Source organism: Entelurus aequoreus, linkage group LG25 (assembly GCF_033978785.1).
Source record: "Entelurus aequoreus isolate RoL-2023_Sb linkage group LG25, RoL_Eaeq_v1.1, whole genome shotgun sequence".
NCBI lineage: Eukaryota > Metazoa > Chordata > Actinopteri > Syngnathiformes > Syngnathidae > Entelurus > Entelurus aequoreus.
In genome coordinates, this window is record NC_084755.1 from 21,078,381 (window position 1) to 21,099,053 (window position 20,673).

The 20,673-nt window shown below is 39.5% G+C and overlaps 1 protein-coding gene across 1 annotated transcript in view; it reads left to right on the forward strand.

Moving 5' to 3' along the window:
- The window catches only part of rnf216 (ring finger protein 216), a 37,369-nt gene extending 20,703 nt beyond the window's left edge, over positions 1 to 16,666 (forward strand). The window contains exons 13-17 of the mRNA XM_062036463.1: positions 1,111 to 1,189; positions 10,905 to 11,002; positions 13,864 to 14,086; positions 15,815 to 15,884; positions 15,964 to 16,666. Of these exons, the coding sequence (XP_061892447.1) occupies positions 1,111 to 1,189; positions 10,905 to 11,002; positions 13,864 to 14,086; positions 15,815 to 15,884; positions 15,964 to 16,337 (844 nt within the window). The 3' untranslated portion in view covers positions 16,338 to 16,666. The remainder of the gene's footprint in view (positions 1 to 1,110; positions 1,190 to 10,904; positions 11,003 to 13,863; positions 14,087 to 15,814; positions 15,885 to 15,963) is intronic.
- Positions 16,667 to 20,673: the final 4,007 nt, after the last annotated feature.

The window sequence follows — 20,673 nt, forward strand, 5'->3', positions numbered from 1 at the left end:
TAGATAGATAGATAGATAGTACTTTATTGATTCCTTCAGGAGAGTTCCCTCAGGAAAATTAAAATTCCAGCAGCAGTGTACAGAATTGAGATCAAATTTAAAAAGTAAGTAATGGGGGTATAAATGCAAACAAAATAGAAAAATATTACAATAAGAATAAAAATAAAAAGCAACAATGAGAATAAAAACATAACAGTAAAATAAGAATATAACAAGAGAAACTAGGCAGTAGTGACTTTAGTAGTTAACTATTAATTATGTTTATCTCAAAGTAAAGAAAATCAAAGCTGTACTTTGATAACATTATTACTACTTGAATGCTTATTATGCAATAGCATTTCCCTTTTTCAGAGCCATAAATATTGCAACTTGTCCAGGGTGTACCCCGCCTTCCGCCCGAATGCGGCTGAGATAGGCTCCAGCACCCCCCTTCGACCCCAAAAGGGACAAGGGGTAGAAAATGGATGGATGGAAATGTTGTAATCTATGTCGGTTTCTTTAAATATATATTTTATTCTCTTCCCTCGACTTTAACGTGGATGGGTTTGAATGTAAGGATACACTTACCCTCAAAAGTATGGGGCGGAATGGCGTAGTGGGTAGAGCAGCCGTGCCAGAAACCTGAGGGTTGGAGGTTCGCTCCCCGCCTCTTGACATCCAAATTGCTGCCGTTGTGTCCTTGGGCAGGACACTTCACCCTTGCCCCCGGTGCCGCTCACACTGGTGAATGAATGATGAATGAATGATAGGTGGTGGTCGGAGGGGCCGTAGGCGCAAACTGGCAGCCACGCTTCCGTCAGTCTACCCCAGGGCATCTGTGGCTACAAATGTAGCTTACCACCACCAGGTGTGAATGAATGATGGGTTCCCACTTTGAGTATCTAATAATAGAAAAGCGCGATATAAAATCTAATCCATTATTATTATTATTATTCAACTTTTTTTTTGCAAAATGTACACCCCCACACTGTCTGATTCAGAAGACTCTTAGGAACTGGTAACATGTTTGAGTTAGCTAGCAGTGTAGTTTTGTATTTTTTTATTTTTTTTTACCATATACATGTTTTTGAGTGCTATACTAACATCCTCATACTTTCACCCCTCATCCAGATGTCCATTTTGCAACTTCCCGGCCTTATTGGACAAAGCAATGTCTCTCTTCAGCTGCCCCAACCCTCGCTGTCGCAAGGTAAATCCTGTATTCCCTTTATTGGTTAGAATAATTGAAGCCAGATGTCATCATTTATTAATGATGCATACAAATTCCATGGGAGTGCATCATAAATGTGTTGCTCCACTGACTGGCATAGGTTTACAGTGAGTGGAGCAGCAGGAATCAGGCTGGGTGCAGAGGTCAAGCATGTGCAAGAGGAGGGATTGAAAGTGGGCGGGGGGAATGGTGCCATCTGGAGAGGTCACCTCTTATCACTGTTCCTCCTCCTGCTGTCTGAGGAATGCTGGCAAGAGGGCAAGAACGCAATGAATTAGTCTAAAAGTCTCCATAACCAGGATGACAGTCCTCCCATGTGCGTGTTGCAAATGTGTCATACCCTCCCGAATTGCAATATTTGAGTCAACACTTAACACCGTGTTACTCACATGTTTTTTTAACGACCAGAGGTTGCAATCTGACTATAGATGAAACAGTTGCAGATTCCTCTTCTATTGAATTACAACTTTCGACTTGACTATCTAAGCAGTGCAAGCCTTAGTAGATAGTGTTTCACAGTATCTGTTTAATGTCATCTGTTGACAGTAGATGCCTTGGATTTGTAACAGGAGAAAATGCTGAACATTTGTCAACTGTTAAATTAAAAGCCTTTATTTACATGCACACACACTATGTATATATATATATATATGTATATATATATATATATATACACACACACACACACACACACAACACACACACACACTGTGTTCCAAATTATTATGCAAAGTACATTTTAATCAAATTTTCATAAATAATTGATGCAATTGTCAGTATAATTTTCAAGTCATCAGCCGTTAGTGTAATTCAAACTTCATTGAACAAATATCGAAATGATGACAGTATTTTTACAATAAATAAATACAATAAATAACTCAAAGTCCACTGTTCCAAAGTATTAAGCACAACAGCGTTTCAAGACATTTTATAGGCTGTAAAGAACTAAAAATGATTACATTTTGAATTTGTAGCATTATAAGACCATATAGTTTAAAATATTTTTGATTGAAAAAACTTTTTGATTAAACAGGCTGAGTTACATGGTAATATAGGACCCCTTGCTTGATATCACTTTCATAAGCCTTGTATCCATTGAACTTGTGAGTTTTTAGACAGTTTCAGTTTTAATTTCTTTGCAGGATGTTAGAATAGCGTCTCAGAGCTGCTGCTTGGATATTAACTGTCTCCTACCCTCATAGATCTTTTGTTTGATGATGCTCCAGAGGCTCTCAATAGGGTTGAGGTCAGGAGAGGATGGTGGTCACACCATCAGTTTCTCTCTTATGCCCATAGCAGCCAGTGACTCTGTGGTGTTTTTTGCAGCATGATATGAGGCATTGTCCTGCATGAAGATGATTTTTTGTACGGTACGGTTCTTCTTTTTGTACCATAGAAGAAAGTGGTCAGTCATAAACTCTACATACTTTGCAGAGGTAATTTTCACAACCTCAGGGACCCTAAAGGGACCTACCAGCTCTCTCCCCATGATTCCTGCCGTCTCAGCTTTGTTGGGACATTGTGACCATTCACCAACCATACGCTGCTCCATCTAGGGTTGCACGGCACTCATCGCTAAACAAAACTGTTTAAAAAAATTAGTCTTCATGTATTCCTGAGCCCACTGCAACCGTTTCTGCTTGTGAGCATTGTTTAGGGATGGCCGAATATTAACTTTAAGCACACTTGCAAACTTCTTGAGGATCCTACACCTTAGTAATACCTCTTTGCTGCTTTGCAATGGCCTTTTAGTAGCTTCTCTCTTAATCCGATGAAGTTGTCTGGCAGAGACTTTTTTTATTTTGCCCTTATCTGCACAAACTTGCTTGTGCTCTGAATTAGCAACAAAATTATTTACAGTTCGATAATCACGCATACATTTTTTTGAAATATCCAATTTTTTCATACCCTGAGCAAGGTACTGTAGTATCTTACACTTTTCAGCAGCAGAGAGATGTTTTTTTCTTCTCGATATTGCTTGAAACCTGTGGCCTGCTTAATAATGTAGAACATCAATTTTAAGCAGTTTTCCTTTGATTGGACTCACCTGGGAGACTTTTTATCACAGGTGTCTGAGATTGATATCAATGATCTACTTATAGTTATAGTTTACATCTATATATACACACACACACGCATATTTATATATTACATATATACACTCACATATACTGTATATACATACTTTTATGAATATATACAGTACATGTATGTATATATATATATATATATATATATATATATATATATATATATATATATATATGCATTGTGTGTGTATATATATATATATATATATATATATATATATATATATATATATATATATATATATATATATATATATATATTATATAAATATATATATAAATACCTGTATATGTGCGTATATTTGTATGTATACATACATACATACATACATATCTGCATACATACATGTATATTTATACATATACATATATCCATATACATATATATATATATACAGTATATATGAATGTTGTTTGTCTATCTGTGTTGGCCCTGTGATGAGGCGGCGACTTGTCCAGGGTGTACGTTGCCTTCCGCCCAAATGCAGCTGATATAGGCTCCAGCACCCCCCGCCACCCCGAACGGGACAAGCGGTAGAAAATGGATGGATGGATATATATGTGTTTGTGTATATATATGTATATATATATATATACACACACACACACACACACACACACACACACACACACACACACACACACACACACTTATAGCTGTATTGAAAAATTGAATTGTCCCATGGGATTGGATTGGTGGCCGATATTTGCCTTTTTTCACAGAGCAGCTGATGAGCTGTCAAGCCAAGCCTATCTTTAACACAGCTGTGTCCCCATATTTACATGTCTGGAGATTGTACTCACGTGAAAGATTCCTTCAAAAAGGATGCACGCTCAGTGAGACACGATTAAACATCTATATTTATTGTTACACACATGCTGGAGTTGCATGAATTCCCCAAGGGCGTGTGTCTTGCCAGAACACCAACTCCAATTTGAGAGCAAGCTGTAACAAGTTATGTCTATCCCCAGTGCAAAGCCGCTTCTAAAATAGTCATCTTCACCACCATGGTGGAAAATAAACTGTTTCTTGTAAGTAACATTATCACTGGAGGACTAGAGGAGAAGGAATGGATAAGCATGCTGCGCCCACACACACACCAAGCAGGACAACTCAAGAAGCTAACCGCTAAAGCTCTAATGTAAAGTAGGGATAATAGATCCAGAAGTCGATACTTTCAATACATAGTATAGTATCAGTGTATACCAAACTAAAGTGGTTACTAAATAATTTTCGGTAGTTTTTGTTATAGTTTACAAAGTCAGGGAGTAAGTCTCTGGATAAAGGAAGGCTTTTTAGGCAACACCCAAAGGATTTAAATGGGAGCCAATAGAAGTTTTGGCTTTTGTTTACCATAAAATGTAATACATCATCACATTTACAACAATACTAGTAAATTCAAAATATAGTAAGATAACTTTATAAAAATGTGGTATTGTGTTTAGTTATTTCCTATGAAACATTTGACTGCTATGATCTGTTGATAAAGTATCGGCTGGGTACTCGAAATCGTATCGGATCTGAGACCAAAAAATCGTATCGGAGGCCAAAAATGTTGATCGGGACATCCCTATCAATCTTTTAGGGATTCGGTATTGTGTTGCGCTATTTAAAGGCCTACTGAAATTAAATTGTTTTATTTAAACGGGGATAGCAGATCCATTCTATGTGGCATACTTGATCATTTCGCGATATTGCCATATTTTTGCTGAAAGGATTTAGTAGAGAACAACGACGACAACTTTTGGTCTCTGATTAAAAAAAGCCTTGCCCCTACCGGAAGTAGCGTGACGTCACAAGCTGGAGTGCTGCTCACATTTCTCTATTGTTTACACCAGCAGCGAGAGAGATTCGGACCGAGAAAGCGACGATTACCCCATTAATTTGAGCGAGGATGAAAGATTTGTGGATGAGGAAAGTGAGAGTGAAGGACTATAGTGCAGTGAAGGACTATAGTGCAGTGCAGGACGTATCTTTTTTCGCTCTGACCGTAACTTAGGTAGAAGGGTTCATTGGATTCCACACTTTCTCCTTTTTCTATTGTGGATCACGGATTTGTATTTTAAACCACCTCGGATACTATATCCTCTTGAAAATGAGAGTCGAGAACTCGAAATGGACATTCACAATGACTTTTATCTCCACGACAATACATCGGCGAAACACTTTAGCTACGGCGCTAACGTGATAGCATCGGGCTCAAATGCAAATATAAACAAAAGAAATAAACCCCTGACTGGAAGGATAGACAGAAAATCAACAATACTATTAAACACTGGACATGTAAATACACGGTTAATACTTTCCAGCTTGGTGAAGATTAACAATGCTGTTGCTAACGATGCCATTGAAGCTAACTTAGCAACGGGACCTCACAGAGCTATGATAAAAACATTAGCGCTCCACCTACGCCAGCCAGCCCTCATCTGCTCATCAACACCCGTGCTCACCTGCGTTCCAGCGATCGACGGAAGGACGAAGGACTTCACCCGATCATCCGTGCGGTCGGCGGCTAGCGTTGGCTAGCGCCGGCTAGCGTCGGCTAGCGTCTGCTATCCAAGTCAAAGTCCTCCTGGTTGTGTTGCTACAGCCAGCCGCTAATACACCGATCCCACCTACAACTTTCTTCATTGCAGTCTTCATTGTTCATTAAACAAATTGCAAAAGATTCACCAACACAGATGTCCAGAATACTGTGGAATTTTGAGATGAAAACAGAGCTTTTTGTATTGGATTCAAAGGTGTACCAATACTTCCGTTTAACTAGTGACGTCACTCGCATACGTCATCATACAAAGACGTTTTCAACCGGAAGTTTAGCGGGAAATTTAAAATTGCACTTTATAAGTTAACCCGGCCGTATTGGCATGTGTTGCAATGTTAAGATTTCATCATTGATATATAAACTATCAGACTGCGTGGTCGGTAGTAGTGGGTTTCAGTAGGCCTTTAAAAGTGTTGGAAAACTGCTGCTATTTTATAAACTTTGCAAATTAAAATCCCCCTCATATGGGGTTGAGTATTTGGGATTCCAACAGTGCATACAAACAGCAACAATTACTTTAAACACAACAGGGCTGGAGAATCGAGTGTCAGGTGTCAAACTTCACCGACCAGTCCTGGCATTTTGAAGTAGATTTTGATATTGATAACTAAAATAAGGCTGCAGCTAACAATTATTTTTCTATCGATTAATCTATAGATAATTTTTTCGATTAATCGGTTAATCTATAGATTATTTTTTCGATTCATCTATAGATTATTTTTCCTTTTACCGATTATTTTTTATTTTATTTTATTTAAAATGAAGATGAAAAAATAAAAGTAGGCCAGTTTTTTTCAAAAGGCATGGCTTTTATTTACAAAAAAAAAAGTATGGCCACTCAGTCAACATTGACAACAACATGACAAAATATTCTGTAACAATGTAAACATTTAAAACTTTTAACATTTAACAAAATTAAAAGTAGCTTATTTGCTTTTTAATGTGCAAATATAAAAGTAAACATCCAGTGCAAATCTTAATATTCTGCAATAGTATAAGCATTTAAAAAGTAAAAGTATTGCTTATTTTGCTTTAAAATATACAAAAAATAAAGATAAACATCCAATACAAAAAAGTGCAAAACGAAATATTCTGTAACAACAGTGTAAACATTTCAACAGAAGTGAAAGTATTGCTTATTATTTATTATTTATAAAATGTGCAAAAATAACATCCAATACAAAAAAGTGCCAATCTAAATATTCTGGAGCACTGTAAACATTAAGTATTGCTTTTAAAATGTGCAAAATAAACATCCAGTCCAACACAGTACACAATAACCAATTCTACTCATTCCAGTGAGTGACTAACAGTTATAATGAAGAAAGGTTAGCATGTCTACATGCTCTGGTTCTTTTCTTGTTTACAATATTCCCAGCAGCTGAAAATAGGCGCTCAGAAGGGGTCGATGTGGCTGGAACTGAGAGGTAATTAGCCTTCACCTCAAACCAGGACTGCGAGCGAGCTGAGCTGCAGTTTAAGTTTCTAGTAGGTCAACGGGCTCCTAGTGATGTTACTAGTAGTTGACTGGGAGGTGTTTATTATCATTTGGGGACAGTCCGCTGCCTGATGCTCACCTGCTAAAACATTTTTCAAATGTTCGTTCATAGCCGTTGTGCTGCTATGATAGGCCATTTCCGCTCGACACAGTGTGCATACAACAACATTATTAGGCTGTGTATTGAAATACTCCCACACTTTTGACGACTTTTGGCGTGCGTTTTTCCCCTCGCTCGCACAGTCTGCTTTGCGCTCTGCCATGACGGTAGTGTGACGTAATTATGCCACGCGTCGACGCACAAAAACGGCGTCGACGTATTTACATAACCGCTGACGTCGACTATGTCGACGCGTCGTTTCAGCCTTAAACTAAAATAACTCTTGGAGAGTGCAGACCCCCGCAAGTCCCCATTTCCCAATAGTAAAGATTCCTTTAAAAAAAAATCCTGAATCCACAGTTATGTTACAAACAAACTAACCCTGGTGCTTACATGCTAACAAGAATCCAAGGAATTCATTAATTCCAATGCAATTCCGTCAATGGGCCTCTAAGTGGTGCTCTTTGCTCTTTTCGAGTGTACATTGTATGCACACAGCTGCAGCTTAACAATTCTGCACACACCCTCAGTGTTTGTGTATGCAACAGCTGCACATTTTGATCAAGTATTAAGACGTCAGCATTTAACCTTATAAGATTTCTCTACAATGTTCTATTACGAACAATTTGCTCTTAAAAAAAAAGTTGGGAGTATCTTGCTCTTTTTATACGTTAAGGTTGTGAGTGGGGTCTCGGTTGCGATGTCTCTTCTCATTAGGCCAAATGTATTACACCAGCTATCTGTTTTTTTAATTAATTTAGCAATCAGCATAGGTACTTTTCCAGTTTTTGAAAAGCAACCCCATGAGCAACTCGGCCTATGGTTAGGGCGGGGCCTTATTATGTTATTGACACACTTCCATAAGCCTGCCTACCGTTATTTTCTCATTCAATGCTGCCTCATCGGCAAGCTCTTCCCTCCACACCCCTCACACTGGCTGCTCATTGGCTGAAAACACTTCCTCCCTTATTTCAAATGTGGTTCACTTGAAGTATGACCCATATTCTCCACCCCTCCATCCCTCCCTCGCATGCTTTTGGGCTAATGTATTCCACATGTGGTTAAATCCGAGAACATTAGAACAAGCTAGTTCCTGGCTTGCATTATCATTTCTCCATGGCATGATTTTCAAATGTCGGCCAGTGGAAAGTCAGATGTAGCGTTATGTCAGCACCTCCAGCCCGAAAAGACAACACAATGCAGCCCCCACTTCCCCTGCAGAGCCTCTGCAAAAGGGCTCGTACCGCCTTATAAGGGAATGTGCAGGCTGCAGCCACGAAACAAAAGAAATGGAGGAAGAGAGGCATGCTACAAATGGAGGAACCCCAGGGGGGTGCCGTTAAATGACAGGTTAGCACAAGCGGGAATGGTTGCAAGGGAGGAGTGCAAACCAAGGCTGGAAAGAACGGATGTGGATCGTAAAGGAAGAGCTTTGCTATAGTGTGTGTGTGTGTGTGTGTGTGTGTGTGTGTGTGTGTGTGTGTGTGTGTGTGTGTGTGTGTGTGTGTGCGTGTGCGTGTGCGTGTGCGTGTGCGTGTGCGTGTGCGTGTGTGTGTGTCTGTGTGTGTGTGTGTGTGTGTGTGTCTGTGTCTGTGTCTGTTTGTGTTTTTTTTTTAGGATTGGGTGGAGATCTGTCTGTTATTAAAGCAAGCCAAGCCGCCTGTCATGCTTTCTGGTCTAGTCAGTGGTGAACAGTAGGGGGCGATGGTTCACCATACACTGGCTTATTGTGACACGAGGGTCTATTTTTTTTCCCCCGCAAAATGTGTAAAAATCTGAATGCCTCGTTCAATGTAAACTCATTTAAATGTGTCAAAAAGGGGCTTTCACTTCAAACTGTCACACAAAGGTTGAATCAGCTTATAAATGGACTTCAAAAGGCTCTACTCGTCGAGATCAGGTCTTTTCTTTGTCTTGTGTGGAAAACACATGCATGCAACTCTGCAACATGCTGCCACGTCTGCCCCCCCTTCCTCATCCTCCTCGCCAATCTTCAATGTTAGATGAGTCATGACTCAAATATTGATGATGGTTCCACTTAGCTAAGGATTAACACTAGCTGCAGCATTTTGTGTGTGTGTGTGTGTGTGTGTGTGTGTGTGTGTGTGTGTGTGTGTGTGTGTGTGTGTGTGTGTGTGTGTGTGTGTGTGTGTGTGTGTGTGTGTGTGTGTGTGTGTGTGTGTGTGTGTGTGTGTGTGTGTGTGTGTGTGTGTGTGAGACAATGCTGTATGTGGGCTAGCTGAAGCTTGCAGGATGGATTCGCAGTTTCTAGGCAACCAGTCAGTAAAGGGCAATGCATGCACAGGGGGGCCACACCTTGCTGTGTCTGCAGTGCATGCACATCTATTTCTCTGACTTTACCTTTTTAAAAAGTAATATTGGTAGTACTGGTAACGTATTTAAATAATCCTGTGCATGTATGTTTATAATTCTGTTTTTTTTGCACTATTGTTGTTTTTCATGTATTGTATGTAGTGTTTGTGTGAATGGTTATGTGTTAGGGTTGTCGCAAGTATTGATACTTTGATGTCAATACCAACACACAAAAAATAAATAAACACCTGCTTTTTTCAGTATCATGACTACTGAACACTTTTTCCTCAGCGATCTGCATCAATTCCCGTCACGAAAGGTCGGCACTGAAGCTGTCTTAAAAAATGACACATTGTTTACATATATTTATGTATTATTGGAAGCCTGTCGCCGTGCAAGTGGAAGCGGAGATCCGCCACCAAAAGCCCAAGGAGTGTGCATTACCGTAGCTTGCAGAAAACCTCGAGAGGCATACAACTAACTCAACTTTTATAACTTTTAAAAATGCAACAAAAACACTGCTTAAAGACACTCTTCTGTCGTTTGGTCACATTTATTTACTTATTTCATCTGAACGCAGCTCTTTTAATGGCACATTGTAGACATAAAACAAACCAAAAAAAAGTGTTAAAACAAAAAAGGCACAATGTAATGAGAAAAGGTTGAAATGTTTTTCCTGTTATATTTTTGCTTATTTTATTTTTACATTACAAATGACATGACAACGTCACACTACTACCATAGTTTTTGTTTTATGTACTTGAAGGTTTCACGCCACTGCTTGTATTTTTAGTAGAATAGTTGACTGTCGTTATTTATGACCATATTTATAAGCATGGTAATGTTTGTTTTGAATTACTGGGATGCTTTTGGCCACTGCTGTTCTTTTTTTCAACGTAAAGTTAGCTCTTGGCAGCTGCTACTGCAATTTAAATTCTGTTCAGAAAGATGTTGAAGCACAGTATTGGTAAAAACTTGTAAATTACAAGAACCTTGTCATTTCATAAGTATTGACTACTGAAATACTGGTATCGTGACAACCCTATTATGTATGAATGAGAGCTACAGATGACCACTTAATTTCCTTCAGGATTAATAAAGTACCATCAAATCTAACCTAAATAAATAAATGTCTGTTGGTGTGTAGGAAAGCTGCCGGAAATGCCACGTGCAATGGAAGCTGCATTCAGGAAAGACGTGCAAGCAAGTCTTGGAGAAAGACGAGATCCGCATGAGGGTGCTCTTGTAAGTCCATAATGTGTTCTGTGCCTTCTTCATCTACTCTTTGTACACCAGGATGTAGTGATGGGGTTTCCCGGACAACCCTCTGGGAAGCAAATAGGCCGGCTGCTTCCTGTGAGCCCGCCAGGCCGGTACTTCCTGTTTTGAGCCATTGAGCAGATCTTCCTACTTCCTGGTGCTGACAGACAGGAAGTGGCCTGTTGGATAGATCAGTATTGACCTAACTATTAAACATGTTGCATTTGGAATTTCATTCCTTTTTATCATCCAAAAATTATTCAGTTTTCTGCCTTGTTTAAAACAATGAGAGAGCAACAGAGTCTAAAGCTCAGAGTCAAACCTGTTTAACTGTTTCATATAAATGGTAGCATGTGAAAAAAGCCTAATGATGATCATTTTGCTAACTTTTGGGACCTCACTCATTCAATCAGGTGTTTTTTAAAACAGTGGTTTGCAAAAGTAGTCAGAGCTGTAACAGAAGTGTTAACGTGCCGTTTATACATGCTTGATAGGACACTAACTTTTGTCAACCATTGAACATAAATTCTATCTTTGTCTCTAGGGATAGCCTAAGCCAGTGTTTTTCAACCACTGTGCCGCGGCACACTAGTGTGCCGTGAGATACAGTCTGGTGTGCCATGGGAGATTGTCTAATTTCACCTATTTGGGTTAAAAATATTTTTTGCAAACCAGTAATTGTAGTCTGCAAATTATGTGTTGTTGTTGAGTGTTGGTGTTGTCTAGAGCTCGGCAGAGAAAGTAGGTGGCAGCCGGTGCTAATTGCTTTGTAGATGTTGGAAACAGCGGGAGGCAGTGTGCAGGTAAAATTGTTTCTAAAGCTTAAACCAAAAATAAACAAAAGGTGAGTGCCCCTAAGAAAAGGCATTGAAGCTTAGGGAAGGCTGTGCAGAACGAAACTAAAACTGAACTGGCTACAAAGTAAACAAAAACAGAATGCTGGACGACAGCAAAGACTTACTGTGGAGCAAAGACGGCGTCCACAGTGTGCATCCGAACATGACATGACAATCAACAATGTCCCTACAAAAAAGGATAAAAACAACTGAAATATTCTTGATTGCTAAAACAAAGTAGATGCAGGAAATATCGCTCAAAGGAAGACATGAAACTGCTACAGGAAAATACCAAAATAAGAGAAAAAGCCACCAAAATAGGAGCGCAAGACAAGAACTAAAACACTACACACAGGAAAACAGCAAAAAACTCAAAATAAGTCAGGGTGTGATGTGACAGGTGGTGACAGTACACCTGCTTCGAGACAAGAGCTATAGTGATGCATGCTTGGTTATGGTTTAAAGTCATATCCAACAATTACTGTCAACTGAGTTTTGCTTTTTAATGATTTCTGCTGGTGGTGTGCCTCCAGATTTTTTCAACGCAAAAAATGTGCCTTGGCTCAAAAAAGGTTGAAAAACACAGGCCTAAACTATATCGCGATATATATTGCAGACTCCTGCGATAACAATATGTCTCACGATATATTATTGTAAATTTACATGGGTTACAAAGGCTCCTAAGTTAGCTGCTGATGTATGTGGTAACATATTGTGTCATTTACAGTTGTATTATTTTGTCAAAACTATTATTCATCTATTTGTTAATTTATTGTTAATATCTGGTTACTTTCTGTTGGAACATGTTCTACCTACACTTCTGTTAATTTACTATGCACTTAATCTTCGGTTTTTGGATAGTTTTGGACGATACTACAAATTTAGGTATCGATTTAATACCAAGTAGTTACAGGGGCAGTATTGGTCAATTACCAAAGCTGATACTCATACTTTAAATGTTCAAAGTAATTGAATGATTCCATTTTTGATCACAATTATAATCAGACAAAAAACACGGGATGGCGATGTAAAAAAAAATCAATTAAATATTTTAATTATTTCCTGCTATTGGCTCTGATTTAAATCATTTAGTTTTTGTCCTGAAATTCTTCCTGTGTCCAGAGACTTATTTCCTGAGTTTGTAAACAATATAAACGACAAAAAATGTTTTGATGATAAAAAAAATATATATCGATCTAATCACTGTAGTATTGACTGTATACTAATACTATACTTGGTATTGTTACTGTTGATGTTTGTATCGATCCGCCCACTTTGTTTACATTCAAGAGCTCGAGCTCTACAGTGTGTAGTGTAGCATGTTTAGCTATTCTTCAATCTCCAACGGAGGCAAGGATTAGTGACTTAAAAGTGGCTTGGCACTGTGTAGAGACATTGGCTGCTAGCGAGAATGCTACATTGGTTTGAGGATGTGTTTGGTCGCTTTACTGCAGCCTATTTAGGAGGCAAACTAGTTGAGCCTGAACCTAATTTTGCTCCTTGGTTCCCTCCAAGTACTTCGGCTTCCTTCCATCCAAAGACATGCACCTGGGGATAGGTTGATTGGCAACACTAAATTGGCCCTAGTGTGAGAACGTAAATGTTGTCTGTCTATCTGTGTTGGCCCTGTGATGAGGTGGCGACTTGTCCAGGGTGTACCCCGCCTACCGCCCGAATGCAGCTGAGATAGGCTCCAGCGACCCCCCGTTACCCCGAAAGGGACAAGCGGTAGAAAATGGATGGATGGATGGGTTACAAAAAGACACAGTGCCTGCATGGCTTCAAAGCGATCACTTAACTGATAAGATTGCTTATACAAATTCAATATAAAAGCTTAAAAAATACACAACTCTGAGACAATAGAGCAAAAACAAACATGATTATCAGCAGCAAAGGCTATTCTGTGTTCACTTTCCATTCATTTGTTGCTATTATCGTGGTGTACTTTGCAGTGATGACCCAATCACCTCACAATGTGTTTGGCTGTTTCGTGGCTCTCTTATTCCACAGCGAGGAGCGCATGACGGAAGCCCGTGTCAGGAAGTGTGTCAAGTGCGGCACTGGACTGGTCAAGTCGGAGGGCTGCAACCGCATGTCGTGTCGCTGTGGCAGCTTCATGTGCTACCTCTGCCGAGAGCCCATTGCTGGCTACAACCACTTCTGCCAGCACGCTCGTTCGCCGGGCGCTCCCTGTCGCCAATGCATGAAGTGCTCCCTGTGGACGGATCCCACGGTACACACACACACACAGTGTGCACGCTTTGTGAATAACATGACCCCCAACTCTTGTTTGTTCTATTCTGTGGCCTTTATATACCTTCAGTTAGTGCATATCCGCTCCCAGCATCTAAAATATTCACTCAACACGCTTTTTGACCCCAACCATCTGGCCCCGTGAACGCCCACAGTGACCTGGCTACAGTGCCACTGGCAAGCACAAGTAACAATTCCCCCCCACCCGACCCCCACCTCCTATGCTGCTCCTAAATGGGCTTTGAGTTTATCTAATGCAGTGGTTCTTAACCTTGTTGGAGGTACCGAACCCCACCAGTTTCATATGCGCATACACCGAACCCTTCTTTAGTGAAAAATATATTTATTTATTTTTTCAAATTCAAGACAAAGTTATATGTTTTTGGTAACACTTTAGTATGAGGAACATATTCTAAGTAACAAAGACTTAATTTACAGTTATTTGGACACTAGGGGAACCTATTCTAAGTAATAAAGACTTAATTTAGAGTTATTTGGTCAGGGTTAGAGGGTTATGGTTATAATAAGGCCATGCCGAATAAGGCATTAATAAGTACTTAATAATGACTAGTTAAGAGTCAATATGTTACTAATTTGCATGTTAATAAGCAACTAATTAATGGTGAATATGTTCCCCATACTAAAGTGTTACCATGTTTTTTTTTTACTGGTGCATAAAATGAACCGTGCATGAACATCACCTTGTTCAAACAAAATCAGCACAGTGCATAAACTCATAACAAACTACACACCTGCAAATCAGTCAGCTGTTGCCGTATCCGTAATACGCCGATATGGAGAAGTTTGTATTTACACGATGAGTCGGGTGTGTTTTGACCTCCGCCGAACCCTTGAGGCCGACTCACCGAACCCCTAGGGTTCGATCGAACCCAGGTTAAGAACCACTGATCTAATGGCTAACAAGGGTGGAGAATTGGAGGCTTCCTCAACAGTACAGTAGAACCTCTATAAAGTCCAACACTAAAGAGTTTTTGTGCGAATGTGCCACTCTGTACGTGTCCATGCACTAAATTAGTCCGATTTCTCGAATAGTTTGGCTCCAAATGAGCCTCGGTTGTTATGAAGTTGGCTGTGGCGCGTTCTTTCTGACGTCACTTCATCGCCGAACTCTGTTTAGAAACGATTGATGAGTCCATACAGAGCTAAGAGCCTGAGATTCAAGAAATATACGGCGCACCTACCCATGTAAAAAAAAATATCCAAGGAGGGGAACCTTAAACGATGGGTTAGTGTGGCTGACACAGGGTTTAGGCTAAATAGTTATTCGTTTAAGGAGTTATCCGGCTTGATATAGACAGGGCCTCAGTGTTGATGATGTGCATTTGTTAAAAAGAAAAAATGAAGGTTTTCCATAAAATACGCATTGAGGCTATAAATTGTTTTATCCGATTACTCGATTAAACGTACTAACTAATCCATACATTACTCGATTACTGAAACAATTGATAGCTGCAGCCCTCTATTTTTCACTTTCATTCATCATCTATTCCTATCAGCCTATGGTATTTATAACATACTATATATATATATTATTATTATCGTATGCATATACTGTTGTTCTTGTAGTACTCATTGGGCTAAATCTGGGACCTTGGGTACTAAATTTCATTCCATCTCATGTTTGCTGGTATGACAAAGTTCCTTGAATCTTATATGAATGTGTGCGTGTGTTTATTCGTTCCTGCAGCAAGATGACGAGCGAATCATTCAAAATATCCAGAAGGAAGGAGAAGTGCAGCTGAATAAGAAGTTTTCAGGTATCTTTGCTCATCATATTTGTATTCATTGTGTTTGTAAGTACTGGTCCAGCTCTTATTTTGAATTTTTTACCCTCAGACAATTTGGGTAAGAAAGTAGGCCCTCCCATCGAGGCTCCTGTCATCGAGGCCAAGCGGCCACGAGTGGGTCCGCCCCCTGAACCTCAACTTGCGCCTGTGCCGCCGCCCCATGTGGTCGTACCCCCTCTTCTCCAAGCGGTACAAGGTCCTATCTTAGTGCCCCAACATCTGGCCCAGGGTCAGATGTTTATGCCACCGGCGCCGTACGTGCCGCCCCCTTTGAATAACAACCACCAGCACCACTATGAACATTATCACCACCACCATCACAATAACAATCTTCACGACAACCCTCGTCAGCCGCATAACCTGCACATGTTTGACTTGCCCATGCACTATGGGCCCGCCCATCGCCATTACAGACACTACTAACACACACACACACACACACACGGGGTTTCAGAGCTGTATGTTGTTTTTTCATGCGCTGGCCTTTTGCTACTATGCCACACATCTTTACTCGTTACATTGTTCTTGCGTTCACATAAAGAAAACACTTGGCCTTCTCATGCTGAATCATGTTCTCACTCATTTTGCCCTTTTTCCACTTATCCGTCGCGTTAAAAAAAAAGAGGAGGGTTCAGGTTCTAAGACTTTGTCAGCACTGTTGTTGTAGCAGATTTTGTTTCTGTACTGCAAAGAATCAAGCATTCCCTTCTGTGCATTTGAAGCCACGCAGTTTTCTAATAAAAGTTTGTTGTTAAGGTTCTCAATCTTCAATAGGGCTGACTGGTGACAGGTGAGGATGCTTTAAAACTAGGCCCCGTTAATGACACCATGCTGGCCCCCGAGTTCAGTTCAAAACTGAAAACAAACATTTTTGAAGCAAATTCTTAAAAACACGAGGAGGCTCCTGTTGCATAGAGGAACTTGGACCTAAAAACACTAAAGTGCTGTCATAGAGATGATCTTTCACAATTTTTTTAGCATAAGGTCCTTAAGAACAGCTTCTGTAACTGACAAAATGAATACACCAAAATCAAATGTCTACTGTAGAAGACGCCGGTTCTCCAGAATATACAAAATAAGACTTAATAGCAGAGGTGTGGACTCGAGTCACATGACTTGGACTCGACTCAGACTCGAGTCATGAATTTGATGACTTTAGACTCGACTTGACAAAATGTAAAGAGACTTGCAACTCGACTTAGACTTTAACATCAATGACTTGTGACTTCACTTGGACTTGAGCCTTTTGACTTGACATGACTTGCTACTTTCCCCCAAACCCAAAGTTTAAAAAGTTATTCAGGAGCGCTGCGTTCCTTTCATTTTGTACGTGTCTGTCTATCAGCGTGTGTGCTCTCAGTACATCAGCCAATCAAATTAGATCTACATTGTTTTCATCACACAGCATTCATCCAATCAAATTGCAGGACAATCACCGAACAAGAGTTGTCAAACAAGGCGCCAGTGAGGAAAATTAATACCAAAGTTGGTTTCGTTCGGGTATAAGAACTACGACTTGGTCAACAAAAAACGAATTGCAGTATGCTAAACATGCAGTTCGAATATTACAGACGGAGACGCAACAACTTCCAACTTCGTTCGACATTTGAAGATGCACAAAGAAGGGTACGTTTTGAATGTAAGCTAACGTTTATTGGCTAAGTAACGTGACTTTTATTTGCTGTGTAGTTAAATCAGTGATGCTGTAAACTCACTGCTAACGTTGTAACCATAGACATCTTATAAGGGTACGCAGCATCGAGCGCTACTGCCTACTGGCGCAGACGAGACGCGGGGCCGCCATCTTGGAGTGGTGATCCGCTCCACTCAGTGCAATTCATTTGGCAGGAGCAATGAACTGTCGGCGCATTTAATTCATTTTACCTCACTGAATACCACTCATTTTCACACGTTTTTTTGTCATACGTGTAGCTATGATAAAGGACACATGTTTTGGCGTGTTTTATTATTCATAGTTTGCTTAACAGTAATAGAATAGTCTTATATGCTTTAAGTGACCAGACGTCCGAGATCAAAACTGGGAATATAATCCCAGAGAAGGGGGAAAAAACGGTCAGCTATTTTTAAGTTGAAGAAACAATATGATTAGGTTATATATACATGCGTATATCCTACATAAACAATGTATAAATACATTAGATACCTATATATCTTAGGAACCTATAGACTGTATCTCTGTTGCTGCAGCAGCAAAGTTTATTCTGTCTCGGCCCTTTGTATTGATATTTTGTATTACATTCTTCCCTTAAATGATCATGTTTACAGTGATTGTTTTATATGTATTTTTTATGTATGTCGCTTTGGATAAAAGCGTCTGCCAAACACTTAAACATAAACATACATAAACACCTGAAAGTCTTTATTTTAGCTAAAACCACCAATCTGTTTCACTGGATTCAGAATAAAACCAAATTCTGTCTTACCCAACAATGTTAGTATTTGAATATTGTTACTTGAAGACTTATTCCTGGTTACAATTATACTGTTAAGAAAGTATTATCTTATATTTTGCCTAAAATGAGAATGCATCATAATCAGTGGCGGCTGGTGAATTTTGTTTTAGGTGGGGCTGAAAGTTTGTAAACCAAACCCCTATAGGGGGGTCATCCTCCCCCAGAAGATTTATTTGTGATTTTCACATACAAATATTGAAGATCTTTGCACCTTCTCAACTCTGTGGTAATATTATTTTCACAAAATACAACCAATAGTGCCATACGTTAATGTTAAATCTTACTTATGAAAAGTAATCCCCCGATTCCTATTTTCAACAGTACACTCATTTGAGCAGGAAAACGCTGAACACCAGCCCGGCATCTTTGTTTTCTACCTGTCAAGTGTCAGTTTAGGCTGCTCGCCGGCTCCTCATCACCACTTCAAGATGGCGGCCAAATTGCTCGCGTCACAGCAGCCAATGCTGCGTCTACTTATAAGATGTCTCTGGTTATAACGTCATTGCAAACACGGCAATCTGTTGCGTCCACTGCGGTTCGCTACCTTATTCATACTTTTTGTCAAGTGATTTTTTTAAGCAGGGTTGCATGAGGTACCTATACATAACGTTACGTTAGTCAATGTATCACACACAGTAACGTAACGTTAGACGGCGGTCAGCAGCACCACGTATTTTAGCCACTTACAAAAAGACAAATATAGTCAAAGGTCAGTTAAAATATATACTATATTAAGAATATGTGTACATATTGCGTAGGGCCCTGACATCTAAAAACTACAACTCGGTTCATTGTTCTGTTCATGTATTTGTTATGTTTTTCATGTGTACGCACACATAAACACACATACAGTATGAGATGAGATCAATGAGATAAGGTATGAACAAGATAGAAACTGCTGTGGAACTAGTTACAATGCAATATGCCATGGAAATACAATATTAACACTTTTGTGCAAATAAGTACAGTTCCACTTGTTTTTTCCAAATGTGTTTATTCTGTAAAGGAATGAGTTAAATGTTTAAAATGACTGGTTAATAGTGCTATTATTAAGTGCAATGTCAGCACTATTTTTTTTTCCTGCAATTTCAAATGCACTTGTTTTAATAAATAAATACAGCGTTTTAAAAGCATACACAATCCGTGTAAATATATTAGTCTGTGGTTAAAAGGACTTGAAAGGACTCGAAACTCAAAATGCAGGACTTGGGACTTGACTTGAGACTTTCCAGTCTTGACTTTGGACTTGACTCGGGACTTGCCTGTCTTGACTCGGGACTTGACTCGAGACTTGAGGGCAAAGATTTGAGACTTACTTGTGACTTGCAAAACAATGACTTGGTCCCACCTCTGCTTAATAGTGAAGGGAGAAGTTTGGCCCACCGATACTTAGCTTTTTGGAAATAAGCGTTTTTAAACATTGATTTTTTAAAATTAATTATCAATTAAAATAGGACGTAAACAAAATTTGTTGAACACTCGCCTCAGTTGCAAGTAGAGGAGATGTATCTAAAGAGCACCGAAACAAGCTCGCTAATTAGCTAACCATCTAGCTAGCTTACTTGTCGCCTCCGTTTGTTCTCCGAGACATTACTTTGACGGCTGTCCACTTTGCTACTAAACATATTTACAATCCCAACACTGTTAGTTCCGAACCAGTTGTAGTTTCAGAGTATTTGTTAATAACCAGCCAGAGATATACGTTTGATGTGACGGAAGTAAACAGAGCTCACAACACTGGAAGTATATCACACGAGGGGGCGTGGCTACAGGATAGAGTTGCCAAATTGGAAAAGTTTTCTAAATCCTTTGCATGCATGTTATATAATTTTACATAACATTTTCAATGATAATAATGTTAGTAAATGATCTACTAAAAAATAAATAAACATTCTGTGGTACATTACATGGCATATGTAGGTGTCAAAAAGACAGCCGAAAGAGGGTGGTAGATGAGAATAAATCTAAATGTACAAACCCCAAAACCAGTGAAGTTGGCACGTTGTGTAAATCGTAAATAAAAACAGAATACAATGATTTGCAAACCCTTTTCAACCTATATTCAATTGAATAGACTGCAAAGACAAGACACTTAACGTTCGAACTGGAAACTTTTTTTTTTTTTGCAAACATTAGCTCATTTGGAATTTGATGCCTGCAACATGTTTAAAAAAGCTGGCACAAGTGGCAAAAAAGACTGAGAAAGTTGAGGAATGCTCATCAAACACTTATTTGGAAAATCCCACAGGTGAACAGGCTAATTGGGAACAGGTGGGTGCCATGAT